This window comes from Phaseolus vulgaris, chromosome 5 (assembly GCF_000499845.2).
Source record: "Phaseolus vulgaris cultivar G19833 chromosome 5, P. vulgaris v2.0, whole genome shotgun sequence".
Taxonomy (NCBI): Eukaryota; Viridiplantae; Streptophyta; class Magnoliopsida; order Fabales; family Fabaceae; genus Phaseolus; species Phaseolus vulgaris.
Window position 1 is genome coordinate 734,619 of NC_023755.2, and position 16,127 is coordinate 750,745.

Below are 16,127 nucleotides of genomic sequence, written 5' to 3' on the forward strand. Positions count from 1 at the left end.
GATTCTATTCAGTTATTAGAGAAAGATGTAGGATGATATTTATTTTATCTTATTTTGTAAAAATGTGTCTCCTTTAAAAGAATAATGTATCTGTATTTTGATGTGATCATGCGTATATCAGTCTCATCATATCTATATAACTCTGGTTGATGTTTATGTTGGATCTCTAGTTGATTTAGTCTTACGAAGTTTGGTCTCAATTTTTTCATATAACAATTGAAATTTAGTCTTACGAAGTTTGGTCTCAATTTTTTCGTATAACAGTTGAATCATCTTTGCAATGTCTCATTTTATTTTATTTATTTATTACGGATAAAAAAAATAAATATAAACTTGTTTTAGAGAAAATAAAATAGTGAAAAAAGTGATTAGGGTTTTGTTTCTAGGGTTCCTAGCTGGAGCCACGAATTAGGAGGAGAAAGAAGCATGGTGTTGGTCAAAAATGGTGACCAATATAATGGTGACTGTACATTTGTCTGCTTTCATTTGGCCACGCACTAAGTTTCACACAATAAGACGATCAACGGAACATCATCACCAAAGTGGTCCACACTTTTACTTCATTACATCACTCTATTTTTGCCCAAATCATTCACATTTTTATAATTGGGTAATTTTGTGTTTTTAGAGTAAATTATCCAGAGGAAGCATCTACCTTTGTGAATGGGCCAAATATTAACAAAATATAAATGACAGCTATCACCTAATTCAACCTCATAAAACCAACTCATAGGATTGAAGTTTGTACCCACTTATATACAATGAAATGTCTTTATCTCTAATCGATGTGGGATCTCTAACATAATCCATAATAGATTTTTTTTATTGATAATAAATAAATAAATTTAAATATTTAAAGAATATTCAAACTTTTATAAAAGAGTTTGTTACGTGTAGTAGCTTCCAACATACTAAGCAACTCACTATGTGCATCATAGACAGTGAAGCTTATGCCAAGAAGACAGACAAAAAGAAGAAAATGAAACTTACGGCAGAATAATGAACAACATTTTGTATTTTATCAAAAAAATAATATAATATTTTAATATCTTTTTAATTTTGTATGTAATATATTTGCATAAGTAAGATATTACCTTTACCTACAAATATAAATATAACTACATACAGATACTCATCTTTCAAAAACTCTTCCCGTTTAATGTCATCATCATCTTTTTCTATTGAAATAAATTTTATGTAATCAACTTTGATTTATGTATGAAAAAATTTATACATATTTATTTACATATTGAATTAAATCAGTAGGTAAATATATGTATGCAAAGTTCAATATACGAATCCAAATTCATATAATTAGTATGTAAATACAAAATTTCTTACACTCCTAGTTTTGTGTGTTTTGCTATGTGTTGGTATACCTCTATAATAGATTGGCGTGTTAGGTTCTATCTTATTTTTCTTTTTAATTTTTATACAAGAGTTAGGTCATTTTTAAATAATTTATATTTATTTATTATTTTTTATTGATAAAAAAAACCTGTATAATATACTTGCTAAGCACCTTGTCTAGTGCAGCCAACGACTCTAACATTGATACAAGATATTAACATTGTCCACACATCCAAAATACATTGATATAAGATTTGATTTTGGATCTCTTTAAAGATACCGTCAGCGAGTTTCTCGTTTTCTGACTGATGCCTAGAACTCTTTGTATGTATGCATTTGATTTAACGTCTCTATAAGGATTGATCTTTGATATTTCTATTTCTACTTTAGTTGGTAGTTCTGGGATAAATAGTAGGAGGTTATATTTTGGTTTGTTACGTATATGGAAATACACTCTACTTTGGTTTGCTATTTCTACTTTTTGTATGCAATTTTTTTCCCCTTAAAACATCCTTATTTTCCATTGAACTTTCCATTCCACATTTTTATTGTTTTACCCATATTGAACCTATATGTGCTAAAAATGTTACAATGATGGACATAGAAGAACTGTTATTTTGCTTATAAAAAAAAAACTGTTTTTTTTGTAAATCCAACTAAAACATATTTATAAACTAATGTTGTGTGACATAATGTATCTTTATTCTATTCTATTGTAAAGTTATTTACATTAACATAAAAATTCGTTTGGTAAGATGCACATGTATGTTTTAATTATACCTTATATCTCTATATATATATTGAAATTTTCTTCAACACATGTAGGAAAACACAATATTTTTTTAAATTTAGTCACAATAAAAAAAATAATGACATTAAACATGTATATACATCTTACATGATGACTTTACACAAAAAAAAAATATCTCTTTGATGAGTTTGAAATTACTAATAATTATTCAATTTTAACCTATTAAAATAAGATAAAAAAATATGGATACTCATATGCATATGTAAGACCATTTTTATAAGTTTGAAAAAAGAGTTTAAAATAAATGGAAAATGAATATATTAATTATTTTAAAAGGTTATAAATAAAAAACTTGAATAATTAGTTTATTTTTAAAAAACATTAATCCTTCTACAACTTATTCTTTTTAGATTCCTTCTAAAAGTATGAGAAAACTATTAATAACTTTTACATTTGATTGTATAAACTTAAAAGAAATAAAACGTAAGTAAAACTATTTTATCATATTTTTTATCAGGTAATTTTCCTTTTTCTTTCGTGTTTTTGTTTTGTATATACCTATTTTTTTATTACATTAATTATTTAAATTAATTTATTCTTTTATATTTTGTTTCTAATAACATCTTAAATTTAACTAAGACGATTACTCTTGTACGATGAAGACAAATAATATTATTTATATATTATTTTTATTTTATTTTTTAATCTAAGTAATCTATATCATCCTAATTTTATTTGTGATATTATATATGTACACATTAATACTTTAAAAAATATAAAATGCAGATGGTGTGTTTTCACTAATATTATAGTATTATAAGAACGAGAGAGTACGTATTGATTTGTACATGTATGTTCACAATCTTTATTTATGTCATTATTAAAATTTCGTGTGTCATTCCCTCTTTCTTTATACTTTCATAATTATTTCTTATAATAATTCTTTATACTATCCTTATCATGTCATTGTCACTATAACAATTTTCTGTTATTGTGATTACCACATCAATACCCTTATCATGATTTAAGTGACTCTATCAAATATTTATAAAGAATTTATAGGTTAGTGGATAAATTTTTGTAAGTAACAAAATTTGCTACTACGAGCACTACAACAAAAATATTAAATAAAAATCAATTTTAAAAATAAAAAATAATTAGTTGTTATATTGAAAAAATTAAATACTAATTTAAAGATTAAAAAAATTATTGATATCTAGATTAGTTTCTATTATTGATAAATAGTTTCTAAATTGGTATCTAATTAGTTACCTAGATTTTAACTACCAATTATTTATATTTTAAAGTTGATATCTAAAAGCGTCATTACTAAACAGAAAAGGTACCATCGAAAGAAGGTCGACCTCACCGCCGTCGCCGTTGGTAGACCGAAGCAGAGAAAGAGGAAGAAGCAAAGCTAGGCCATTCAATTAGGGATGTTCTCACCGGTGTAATGGATGCCACTTTTCATAAAACAAAATCTTATTTTGTTAAGGATAATGATATATTGACAACCTATTTTTTTTATACAACCACATTGCAACCTTCAATATTATTATTTTAATATTTATTCACATCATTTAATTACAAATTTACTCTTTATTATATATATTTATATCTAAATCAATCACATCAAGAGCTGTATATAACTCTCATACTTAAAGTATCAGTATCATTTCTCTTTTGTTAATCATTCGCTTCAAGTGGAGAAAATACTTGAATTGGAGAATCTCTCATCCATTTTGTCATTACCATATTTGTCTTTTTATGATGTTGAAGATTTAAGTGATCGAGTCAACACAAATTAGACGAAACCAAGTTTATCTTTATAGGATGTCCAAGATTTAAGTGATAGAAGCAACACAAGTGAGACAAATGAGTTATTTGATAGGTATAAAGCTAAAACGATTACAAAGGATACACTCAAACGTATAAACATTACTAGAAAATCAATAAATATATAAATTTTAGAGACAAAAAATAATTAGTTATTATTAAATTTATATAAATCAATTTTAGTTACCAACTTTAGAACCTAAATAATTAAAAATGATCCGTATTTATTAATTAAATTAAAAATGAATGTAGGAAATAGTTAATTATTGAAATAAAAAATATCCTAATATCTTTTTAATTATTAACAAAAATATCCTTAAAATCTACATATTCAATTGATTTTATTTCTTAAGAGTATGATTATTACAAATGAAGAATTAAGAATGTAATTTTCGTTATTGTAATTTTTTCTTTTTCTCTCCCTTCTTTTCCATGTATATATTATCAATTATTATTTGCATAATCATGGAAGTTACAACAAAACTTCTTAACAATAAAAACTAAACCATCACTCACCATATTTCCTCCACTTTATAAGTTATATCATTATAAAATTATATATTTAATAGTGAACATATACAACATTTTTAATAGTGAACATATACAACATTTTTAATAGTGAACTTTTATGGATTTCAATGTGGTGGTTGCACTTTGGTTTAGTATGAACATGAATTTGTGATGCATAGGTGGATATATATACACTCCATAATAAAACTTGATGCATTTACAAATGGTCATGAACATAAAACCAGATCAGTATTCCCCATCAGTTAACATAGTTTGATTTTTGTTGATATGAACATGTAAACAACCAGCTGGTAATTAGAAAACATATCAGTGAGATGGGAGAATCAAGAAAAAACTTCCTAAGAAAATATACCACTCTGTGCTCAAAAACCACCTATGATCAGGTCTAGGGTGTTGGTTCCAAGATAGAACTCAACATGGAGCAAAAATCCTAGTTTTGTGGCAGAAATGAACTTGTCCAAGCTATAATCAGCATCAAAAAAGGAATCATCTTCTGGACAATGATGGTGATGAACTTGTGGAAGGACTCAAGTATCATTCATCCCTGCATAACCATTGAAGCTGCATAGGTAGGAACAGATTAGCTTCACCTATGTGACTCTCATTGTCTCTCACGCCTGTAGATGTTAACAGAACCAAGCACAACTTTTCCAACTCTTCTGTTTCTGCGTGCCCTTCTGCTCATACTTCTTTTCCTTCTCTTCTCAACAGGTTGTGACATAGGTAAAGAATGAAGCCATCTTAATGGCACTAGAGCTGCAAGGAATTGTGCAAGAATTCCCATTGTCAAGCCTGAGTAATCACCGGATGTAACACCAAGGCAAGAGGACAATCCAACACCCAGAAAGGCACTAGCTATTGATGATAGACACAAAGCTGATGCAAGGAAAGCTGTGAGAGATCCTTCACAACCCTTTGGACATAAATTTGCAAATAAAACTGAGAAAGGAAGGAGTTTAAACTGAGCCACAATTTCTGCTAAACCAGAAAAGCAAAGAGCAAACACCTCATTGGGAATACCCCATTTGAGATTTATCTGTTTAACCAAAATGAGATCAAGAAGTAGAGATGAAGCATACAGAATCTGCACCATGCCTATCAGCTTTCTCATTGAAATTTTTTTCCAGTAACGGTTGTAAAGCACAGTTCCTGAGAGAAGCACAAACTGGCCTATCACCCGAGACAACCCTATTACTGTAGGATCAAGATTTAGGCACTGTGTCTGATAGCAAAATATAGAACCTGAAAGCATTGGGACCATGGCAATTGATCCAATAATCCATGCAAGGGGTTGAGAAATACTCTTGTCACTGATGGCGACGACGAGATCAGAGACTTGTTTCCTGATGTTCTCTGAGATGGATTGCCTCGAAAGTTTTTGACCTGAAAGTTGTCCTATGCCTAAAGACTCCTCTCTTGTTGAGAAAGAAATCAGTAGTTGTAGAGACAGTAAAGATGAAAATATGACAAACATTGTTCTCGGAGGCATTTTCTGTAAGAAATAACCACCAATCAAGTTTCCTAAGATTCCACCTGCAGCTAATGCCATGAATGCATATGCCTGCAGGCCACCAATTTTATGCTTCTTGCCATACTCTGCTACAAGAGCATCCTGTGCAACTTCTGCAATGGATGCTCCCAAGTTACTGATAAGCACAGATGCAATCAAGTAGGGAAGCACTTCCTGTGCAATGGGGACCAATGCCAGCAGACTCCAAGAAAGAACTTGCAGAAGACCTGAAGATTTAACCAAAAAGGTTTAATAAAAACAATTATAAAGAATTTACAGGATAAGTTATCCTCAGTGATGTAAAAGGAAAACATAAACAATGACGAAAAACAAAAAAATGATAATCAATGGAGTAAAGCAATCCAATTCCTCAACATGTCCAAGGAAAACCCCTTAAAAAGATGCAGAGTCTTACACCATACAGAAACAATTAAGCCAAAGGTCTAATCTCATCCTAATTCCTCTAATGTGCCAGAGAAACTTCCTTCAATGTATAGGAGTGACACTCTAACGTATACTTCAGCATGGTAATATATCTTCATGTTCTACACTCACATAATGCAAATTTTGTTCTTGTTTATCACATTTTTCAGATCTTCTGATGTCAATACGCATATACACAAGACTATTTAAGAAGCTCGAATCAAAATGTATACACAATAAACTCGACAACTTAAGCTACGGTTACATCTTTGCCAGCTTCTTATGAACCATAAACTACACTACTACAAAATCATATAAGCTTCATTGAAAATCATGGTAAAGGACTGAATTACTAAGTCAAATAAATAAGTCAAATGGGACAAAGCATCAATATCCTCATACTCATTAAAAATACCATAGATCTACATACAAAAGAGAATGATAATGAAATGAAAAGAAATGTTGCAGCTAGTGGCTGCACAAAGAAAGGTCAGTTTCTCCTTGGTCTGTAACTCCAGTTTTTATAAAACCAACTGAATCATACAGAGCAATCAAAAGACACAAACTTACAAAAAAAATACAAATTGATAAAACATTATTCATTAGGAAACCAAAATTACAACACTTCAGGGCAGTTTGGTTCTATTCTCCCTCTTTTATTTTAAAAACTGTTTTTTAAAACAATTCCTTACTACTCAGTAATCAACTTCTCATCCAAAACCAAAAAAACAAAAATTATACAAGAGTTTTTTTTGTCTTCCTTTACTTATACTTTCCTAAAGTGTGCGAGTGTTTAAGGTACAAAGGCTTAGAAAATAGAAAGGTGTTCAAGAACAAACCCTTCTAAATATGCTCACAAAACAAACAAATTTTACAAAATAACAACAGTTTTTCTAAAAATAGTAAGCAAAAAAATGCTAGCAACACACCTATAAAACACCCTATCTATTATAGACTGAAATCTTTATCGTAACCCAACAATTGAGTCTGTTTCAAAAAAATGTGTTGTCAACTCTGTTCTACAAAACAAACACGACCTTAATGTTGTTTCTACCTTCTTCCAATCTGGGTTACAATTTTAATTTCCTAATCTAAATGAAACTCAAAACAAAACAACAAAACATGCCAACAAGTTACTGGTAGCTAACCACGATGATAACAGTCATCGAAAAAACTAGTGGATAATTGGTAACACTAACATGATTACACAAAAAAACAAACAGCATAAAGACATGATGGTTAACCATACCCCCCATGGCAAGATAAGGAATTCTGCGAGCCCCATTGATACAGATGGCATCCGAAAGGATTCCATAGAGTGGCTTAGCCACCATGGGGAGGTTGGCAGTGTTCTGCACCAGCTGCAACGTGGAGGGGTGCAAGTTGAGGTTAGTAGCCATGTGAAAGTTCAGTGCCAGCCACGGAAAACACCTGAAACCTTGCACCCAATATCCCAACCCACACAGCAGCACCATTTGTCTGTTCCCAACATCTTCCCTCTCTTTCTTCTCGTACATCTCCTTAACCACAACGCGCCTCGTCATCACCGTCAATGCGGGTCTCTCATTGACGGCGTTGCCGGTGGGGTTGCTGTGGTTTAGGAAACAAAGCACGGGTGGCTGAGAAGGTTTTGCACGATGTTTGTGGAGTCTTGGCATGTTCCACACCAATGGGTTGTGGGAAAAAACAGCGTAAATCATGGTTTCGGGGATTCAGAGTTTCCCAATGAAAAAAAAGGAACAATGGGTACAGTTCTTGCTTATGTTCTTGTCCAGTGGTGAAAAAATCAGCCACCCAGTAGATAAAAAAGTAAACTTTGAAGGAAAAGGTTTAACATTTATTGATTAAACATGATGATTGTAGAGTTGAAAGGGTGAGTGAGAGAAAAGAGGTTAATGGGTAACCTTATTTGTTTGTTTGAGAGTATATGGTTTGAGTATGTGGTGAAGGAGTGGAACAGAAGATGGGAATGGTGAAAAGAAAGAATATATACTAGAGAGGAGGGAAAGGGTAATGGGAAGGGATCTAGAAGAGTGTATATTGTGGGTTTCTTTCTAGGACAATCAAAATTTCATTATCTATTTATTTATTTAAGTTTAATTTAACAACACATCTTTTTTCCTAGTTTTGATATGATATTAAGAACTAAAATTAAATTAAATGGTTTATAAGGTAGAATTTGTATAAACTTATATAGTATGAAGTATCTTTATCTTTAGTTGATTGATATTTTCAACCTATTCTCTCGTGTCAACTCGTGCACATTTATAAGTTATTCAGTCCAATAACGAGTGGCATAATAAATTTAATAAATTTAATTTAAACGGTTTATAAGGTGGAATTTGTACTCACTCATATAGTATGAAATGTCTTTATCTTTGGTTGATGTGAGATTTTTAACATATTCTTTTGCGTCAACTCGTGCATGATACTATACATTTATAAGTGGTTTAGTCCGATAATGAGTGATATAATAGGTACAATCCAACAAAATCTCGTTAACATAAATTTTAAAGGACTCTGATACAAGAAATAAATTTTAAATCTAACTCAATCTTATGAATACGGTTTATAAAGTAAAAGATTTACATTTACTTATATACTATGAAATATCGTGGTTTTTTTTTCGATGTAATATCATTTTAATAAAAACGGTTTATAAAGTAAAAGATTTACATTTACTTATATACTATGAAATATCGTGGTTTTTTTTTCGATGTAATATCATTTTAATAAAAATTATTTTTTTCCTTGTTCTAATTTGATGGAGGGTAGATTCCATGAGTTTTTGAGATGATTGGAGGTTTGAGATTTGGGTGGAAAGTGAAGGATGATGAGAGTGTAGAAGAAACTAGTAAGATAGTGAGAGTGTGATGTGATGTGTTGTTTGTTTGGGGGATTGTGTGTTTAAAATTGTGAGGGTTTTGGGATCCCCAAGTGTGTGATGAAGCAAGGGTTTGTTTGTTTGTGTGGTGTGGACGTGATTGTTGATGGCAAATTCACGGTTCTGTTAGACTCACTATCCTCTGCTGTACTGCAGGTATTTGCTTTTAATTAGGTTATAACCAAAATAGTTACTTCTATAATTGCTTACTTAATACACTATTAAGTTGTTAATATGAGAATTGTTTAGTAATTAAAAAATGCAGTATATAATAAAAATACTAGTCTGTTATGAATTTTTAAAATGGAAATTATTTAGAATAAGTATTTAAAAATAAATACAATTAAAGATTTGAAGAATTCAAATAAGATAGCATGTTCTGAGTTTTAATTAAATTTGATACACTAGATTAAAAAAAAATTATATACAGTCTGTTTTATAGTTTTTTTATAAAAAAAAATCATATTAAAATTATTATGCAACTCAACATTTAAACCGATAGTAATTATTACATGAAAAATATATTATTAAAAAAATATAAAAATATAAAGAATTAGATCAAAATTCATATTTAAATATTAAAAAAAAATATATATATATATAAATTATATATTTATGAAAAATTCTAAAAATAGACTGAAAATTATTATACCAATGATATTTTTTATTAATAAATCTTAAATTAGTGTAACTTATAGTATATTATAATACATATACAAAAGATAGTTAAAATATTAGGGATTAAAGTTTGATAAAAAAAAAACATATTTTTAGAGTTTTTCTGCATAATTAAAAAACGAAAAAAGTATTTAAATAAGTAATAAAGATGTCTTTAAATTTTCTTATTCTTGATAACATCTCATGCTCTTAAAACAACAATTTAATGTGGAATGTTATTAACTTTACTATTCTCTTAGTATTCTTTTTTACCTCTCTGATGTTTTTTAAGATGAGTAATAATAGATGAAAAATAATTAGAATAATCTTAGAATATACTTTGTGGTGTTCATAGTTATCATCATCCACAAAACACCCTCTTGTGAAGAAGATGAATCAGAAACATGAGTTTATTTAAGAGTATTAGATTTGGCACAAAATAAAATTTGAACCAATCTAAATCAATAAAAAATTATACTTAACAAATACGATTAATTTAACTGAAATTGTCAATGTCTTATTCGATTTTTCTTAATATCACAAAAATCGTATAGATCATATGTGTATTTTAAAACAAAAATTTTCTAAAAAAAATCATATGCAAAAAATACGAATTTAATTAGGAAATCATATGTTAGAAATACAATTTTGTGAACATAAATTTATGCAGTTTTATAATATAAAATAATTTAAATATAATTTTTTTAATAATGTAACATTTATATCATTAGGATAATCTTCTCATCACCTCATTCATATGTTAACCTTATTATTCCTTTTGCACATGTGAGTCAAATAATAGATAATATAATAATAATTAAATAATTAATTATGATACCAGATCATTGGTTCTGAAAAAAAATCTAAATCAATCCAAACTTTTTATTTTAATCATTTATGAGTTTTCTAGATTAATTTGCGATTATCTTTTTAGATTCATTTAATTATGAGCACCTTTAATAACACTACATTAGGATCCTAATTAATGTTTTATTAGTTTAATGGCACAAAGACATGTTTTCATATTTTAATTATTTAAAATTTTATTTTTGTACAGTGTAGAAAACAAAATAACAGCACTTAGTTATGCAAACTGTTATTTTGAAATAAAAGTTTTCAAATAATTAATTCAGTACCAAAATAACTTCTCTCTATTATCTGAACAATTTATTTTTCTGAAGATAAATTTGCTGACAATTCAATTATTTAAGCTATTAACTTGAAATAAAAGCTTTCAAAGAATTAATGCAATATGGAAACAGTTTAAGTTGATTGGATTGAAAGTTTAAAGTTTAAATTGCTTATTTATCTGTTATTTTGTAGATGTTTTATTGGGATGAATCAATTAACAAAATTTAAACTTCAATTAAATTACTAGTGGGGTGGGATAATTTAATTTCTTCATTGTGAAAAAAAAATGAAAAATATATTTTAAATGTTGAACTTCATTAATAAACCTGAACAAAATATTTTAAATTCTCTAAAATATAAATTATCTATTAAAAAATCCTGGTCCATGCAATGATTATCTTGATAATTAGTTTTCTGTAATATGATTACACTAATTGGAGTTCTTATATAAGACAAAAGGATCATCATTACATGTCTTAAATGTCAATGATGCTTTACATAATAATCCAAACTTCAATTACTCATCAGATCTAGAGAAGCATCCCTTGCAAACTATGGCATCCAAAATGTCCCACAGAAAGGGTTGCAATCTTACTTCCAAACTTCCACAGTTACTAATTAATAAATTAATGAATGAATAAATAAATAAATAGAATCTGAGAAACAAAGGGTTCAACTTGGAGTGAAGTGTGTTCTGCATACATACAATTACATCTTTGGTTTTGTTCCTTATTCTGATTGCAGAAACAAAAGAACAGTAAAAGTTGCAGGGGAACATGTTACCCAATTTCAACATGGAATGAAGAGGGTTGGGCTTATAGGTAATTACACTGTAGGTGAAAGGGTAAAAGTAACAATCTTCCCCTAATCAGTGATATCTTCTAGTTATTAACCATCTAAACTAACTAAATGATCACAAAATGGTACAAATTTCACAAGAATCAGTGAGTGTGAATTTATGTTCCTAATACCATTACCATGGCCTAGATTCTGCTACATAGTGAATACAAATGTGTCAGATCATGTTCTCTTAAAAAATTTACCACCTTTCTTTCCCATGCCTATGCCCATATCAGAAGGGTAAAGGTATTTTGTATCTGGCCTCCATTTCAACTCTTTGAGAGTAGAAAACAAGGTTGCAAGTTCAGGAGAGATATCACTGTCCTTTATATTTTTACATGACTCCACTCTAAGGCACTCTAGCTCCTTCCAGTGCTCAATTACGGACTCCAAACCTTCTGTTGTAAGCAATGAGCATCCTTCCACGTAAAACAATTTCACCCTCCTGAAAAAGACCAACAACAACTGTAATGTAACTAGCAAATAATCTCAGTATATTGACAACACATCCATATAACTTATCCACTAAGGATTCAACACTTGTTCTTTGATGATGATAAACAATTTAATGCTGCAAGAAACTAAAGTAAGTTATATGATAAATAATGTAAACATGATAATAAAGATATCAGTACTTTGTTCTTTGATGATGCTGCAAGAAATCGTACGTTTTAAAATAAAGTGATCCCCGATTGAAGATCAGAAAAAGGTATACTTTAAGATAAACTCTGAAAAACAATATAAACTCCTGGACCACAATGAACCCACCATAAGTTGTTTGTAAGTACTTATTTTCAACTACATAAACTTTAAGATTTCTCTCTCTATACCTGCAAACAGCAGGATTAACTATACACACGATGCTAGGAACACGGTAAACACCTACACACTACAAAAAATTCATGAAATTGACTTTATTGAAGCGGAAAATGTTTAAAGCAGGAAAAAAGAGAGTACATTATCCTTAATTTAAAAAATGTTGATTTAATAAACTATTATAACTCAAATTCAAATCAACGTACACAAAATTTAAAAAATGCTCTCTATATATTTATGAGTTTAATGTTATCTTATACTATCAGAATTCAGCTAAAATGTATAATTTTAAAGAAATTATTACAACAAAAAAACAATAATTTTACAAATACACGACAATCCATGGTTAAATGATAGTAAAAATCTATTATAATTCAAAATTTAAATCAAGATGGGTATATTTTCACAAATGTTAACAACATCCTTCCTAATACCAGATCCATTTGCAGAACAAAATTCTTTACACTGCTCACTGCATTTTTAATTAAATCCTATCTTTGTTTTCTCATATTACAATTTTTTTCTATTAATTAAAAAAAGGCAAACCCAAATTTACCACGGGCTAATTCCATTTGCACATTTACAAATTCAAATTCAAATTCAAAGTGAAAATTAACCAGACAAAAAAAAAGGACAAAACTTAGATCCACTGGCTGAAGTGTTCTTCACATAGTTCTCCCATCAGAATCATAATTCCACTTCAGTTACACATGCTAGCATTTAATGCAAACGACCATTACACTAATTACCGAAATAAAACTGCAATTCTCATTGAAAAGAATCAAAACCTAACAAATTGCATCCAAGTTAAAAAAATAAACAAAAAGATCCTCAATTACATACATTACCTGCAAACAATAGCCAAACTCAAGGTGCTATTATCCAACCCCCAGCAGTCCTGAAGAACAATCTCCCTAGCATTCCTACACACCGAAAACAACGCTCCCACGCCACTTTTATCCCTCAACTGGCTCTTCTGCAAATGCAACCTTTCAAGGGCCTCACAGCACCCCAAATGCTCCTCCAACCCAGGGCTTCCATCAATCACCTTACACGACTGAACCCTCAAAGTCTTCAAATTTTCGCAAAAAGAAACCCCCGCGAGCCACCCATCATCCATCCTATGATCAACAATCACCAACTCCTCCAACATCACACAGCACTGCCCAATCGCCTTAACCCCATCGAAACTCCCCTCACACCCAACAAGCTCCAACTTCACCAGCCTCCTACACCCCTGCGCCAGAATCGTGAACCCAATATCCGAAACCACGGAGTCATAGAACCCTTTCAAACTCCCAACCAACTTCAAAATCTGCAAATTCCGACACGCCGCGACGCCGCGCAAGACGGCGTCGTCGCACCGCTGCAGCTCGAGCTCCTGCAGCGTGGCGCACTCGGAACCGACGGTCGAAATCCCCTCTTCGCTGGCACCGGCGACCTCGAGCTTCCGCAGATTGGGGCAGCCGCCGGAGAGCGATCTGAGACCCGCGTCAACGGCCTCACTGGGTAGCAGATTCCCCACGCGCCACGTGGAATTCACGCGCAGCGAAACCTGCTTGTTACTAACTACAATGGTGGCTGAGTTTTGCGGCGAAGCGAACGAACCCGGAACCAAATCGACGTGGTTCAGGTTCGGGAAGCGGTGGGTTAACCGACCCGAGAGGACGAAGTTCCAGTCGAGGAGCCGCAAGGTTCGGACCAACCGACCCTGGATGTTCAGCCAGCGCTTGCAGACGAGGGAATTAGAGTTTCGCTGCGAATCTGGAAGCTTCTGGAAGATTCTGATGAGAATCTCGTCGGAGAGGAGCAGCGTTCGGTCCATTAGTATTAGCGTGGAATTGGGAATTAGGGTTTTGGATTTCGGGTCAGAGAGATGCATGGCGAGGACCATAGGGTTGGGGTTTCGGCGGCGGCGACGGCGGCGGAGTTGAGGCAGCAATTTAACGGCGGCGGAGGAGGGAAACTATGGTTGGTTATGGAGTTGGAGTGAAAGTAGGGTTGGTTAAGGAGTTGGGTGAAACGACATCGTTTGGAAGAGGAGGTGGTGGTGGTGTTAAGAAGGTTCGTATTCTCCCGGTTATCAGTGAAGTGGAGCAGAGAGTGTTGGTGTTGTTGGGGCGTGTTTGGTGTTCGCCATTCTTTTTCTATAATCTTTAAATATATCTTAACAACCATTTTTGTGGGTCTCTAAATTTTTATTATTTTCCAATCATTTTTTTTCCTTTTTGTTTTCTTCTTCGTGCCATTCAAACCACTACAGACAAATCTCACCATTCTTTCTCTTTCTTCATTCTTTTTCCTTTTTTTTATTTTTCCTTTTTTTTCTAAAACAAAAGAAAATTGTTGAAATTATAATTTTTTTACTTTTTAATTTATTATCTTCTTTCTCATTCGGTCGATCTACCTTTGATCTATTCGGCTTAAATGATATCTTCGGTTTAAATGATTTCTTCTTATTTTCATAACGTAACTTATTCTCAAAATTTGTATCGTCAGTCAACCTTGATCGAATATTAAATTTTTACTCGATAGTATCGAATTTTACAGATCATTTTATCAATAATAACACTAAAATTATATTAAATTAATAGATAATGGAATATGAAACTCACTTGACTCTTTATTTATCATATTTTCATCTTACTAGTTTGTTATTTTTTTTTCTAGATATCTTGATAAATTTCATTTTTTACCTTGTATTAAAAACCCTTCTATCCTTTTATTTTATTTTTAAAAAAAAATCTATTCCAATTACTCATTTTGTTTTCTACATGCAATATGATTATGTATTTCCTATTAGAAATTGAAGTATTAATATGATTATGAGTACACAAATGAGAAACAACAACATCCAGAAACTAAGGTACAAAGCTCTAGTCTTAGAATGTAAGTTTTTTACGTAATTAAACATTAAAGATGAATTAATGAAAATTATTATTTTCTGAAATAATTATGTTCATACAAATAAATTATGAATTATAATTAATATTAAGACAAAACACGTAGACTTTATTATCAATATATTAATCACAGCTGAATACTTAGCAAATTGTTTATACTTATCGAAAAATGTATTTGAAAAATTAAATTTAACTAACAATTATTATAAAAAAATATATCTTAACCCCTGTCTCATTTATTTAAATCGGTTTATTAAATTGTACAGCATTTATTAGATTTAAGGATAGTATATATCTTTATATTAATTAACTATTGTAAATAAAATAGGAGAATAAATTTAATTTCTCAAATATGTATATATTATTCCGAATTTTATAAGACAATAATGCTATGTGGGCATTAATGTAGCAAAATGAGGCACCTAAAGAAAAAATCTTCATAAGTTTATAGCCTCTTTGCATGTCAAAAGGCTAATAAATATGTAAATTCTTTTA

At 30.6% G+C, this 16,127-nt stretch overlaps 2 protein-coding genes across 2 annotated transcripts; both read right to left on the reverse strand.

The window, feature by feature from the left end:
• Positions 1–4,677: 4,677 nt before the first annotated feature.
• Positions 4,678–8,447, reverse strand: LOC137834640 (probable folate-biopterin transporter 8, chloroplastic). The gene is made up of 2 exons (XM_068642729.1): positions 7,651–8,447; positions 4,678–6,205 (listed from the first exon to the last, which is right to left on the reverse strand). Exons 1-2 carry the CDS (start codon positions 8,099–8,101, stop codon positions 5,070–5,072), a joined length of 1,587 nt encoding a protein of 528 aa, XP_068498830.1. The 5' UTR covers positions 8,102–8,447; the 3' UTR covers positions 4,678–5,069.
• Positions 8,448–11,730: 3,283 nt separating this feature from the next.
• LOC137834641 (F-box protein At5g07670-like) lies at positions 11,731–14,896 on the reverse strand. The gene is made up of 2 exons (XM_068642730.1): positions 13,578–14,896; positions 11,731–12,358 (listed from the first exon to the last, which is right to left on the reverse strand). The coding sequence occupies exons 1-2, from the start codon at positions 14,621–14,623 to the stop codon at positions 12,094–12,096; spliced, it is 1,311 nt and encodes a 436-aa protein (XP_068498831.1). The 5' UTR covers positions 14,624–14,896; the 3' UTR covers positions 11,731–12,093.
• Positions 14,897–16,127: the final 1,231 nt, after the last annotated feature.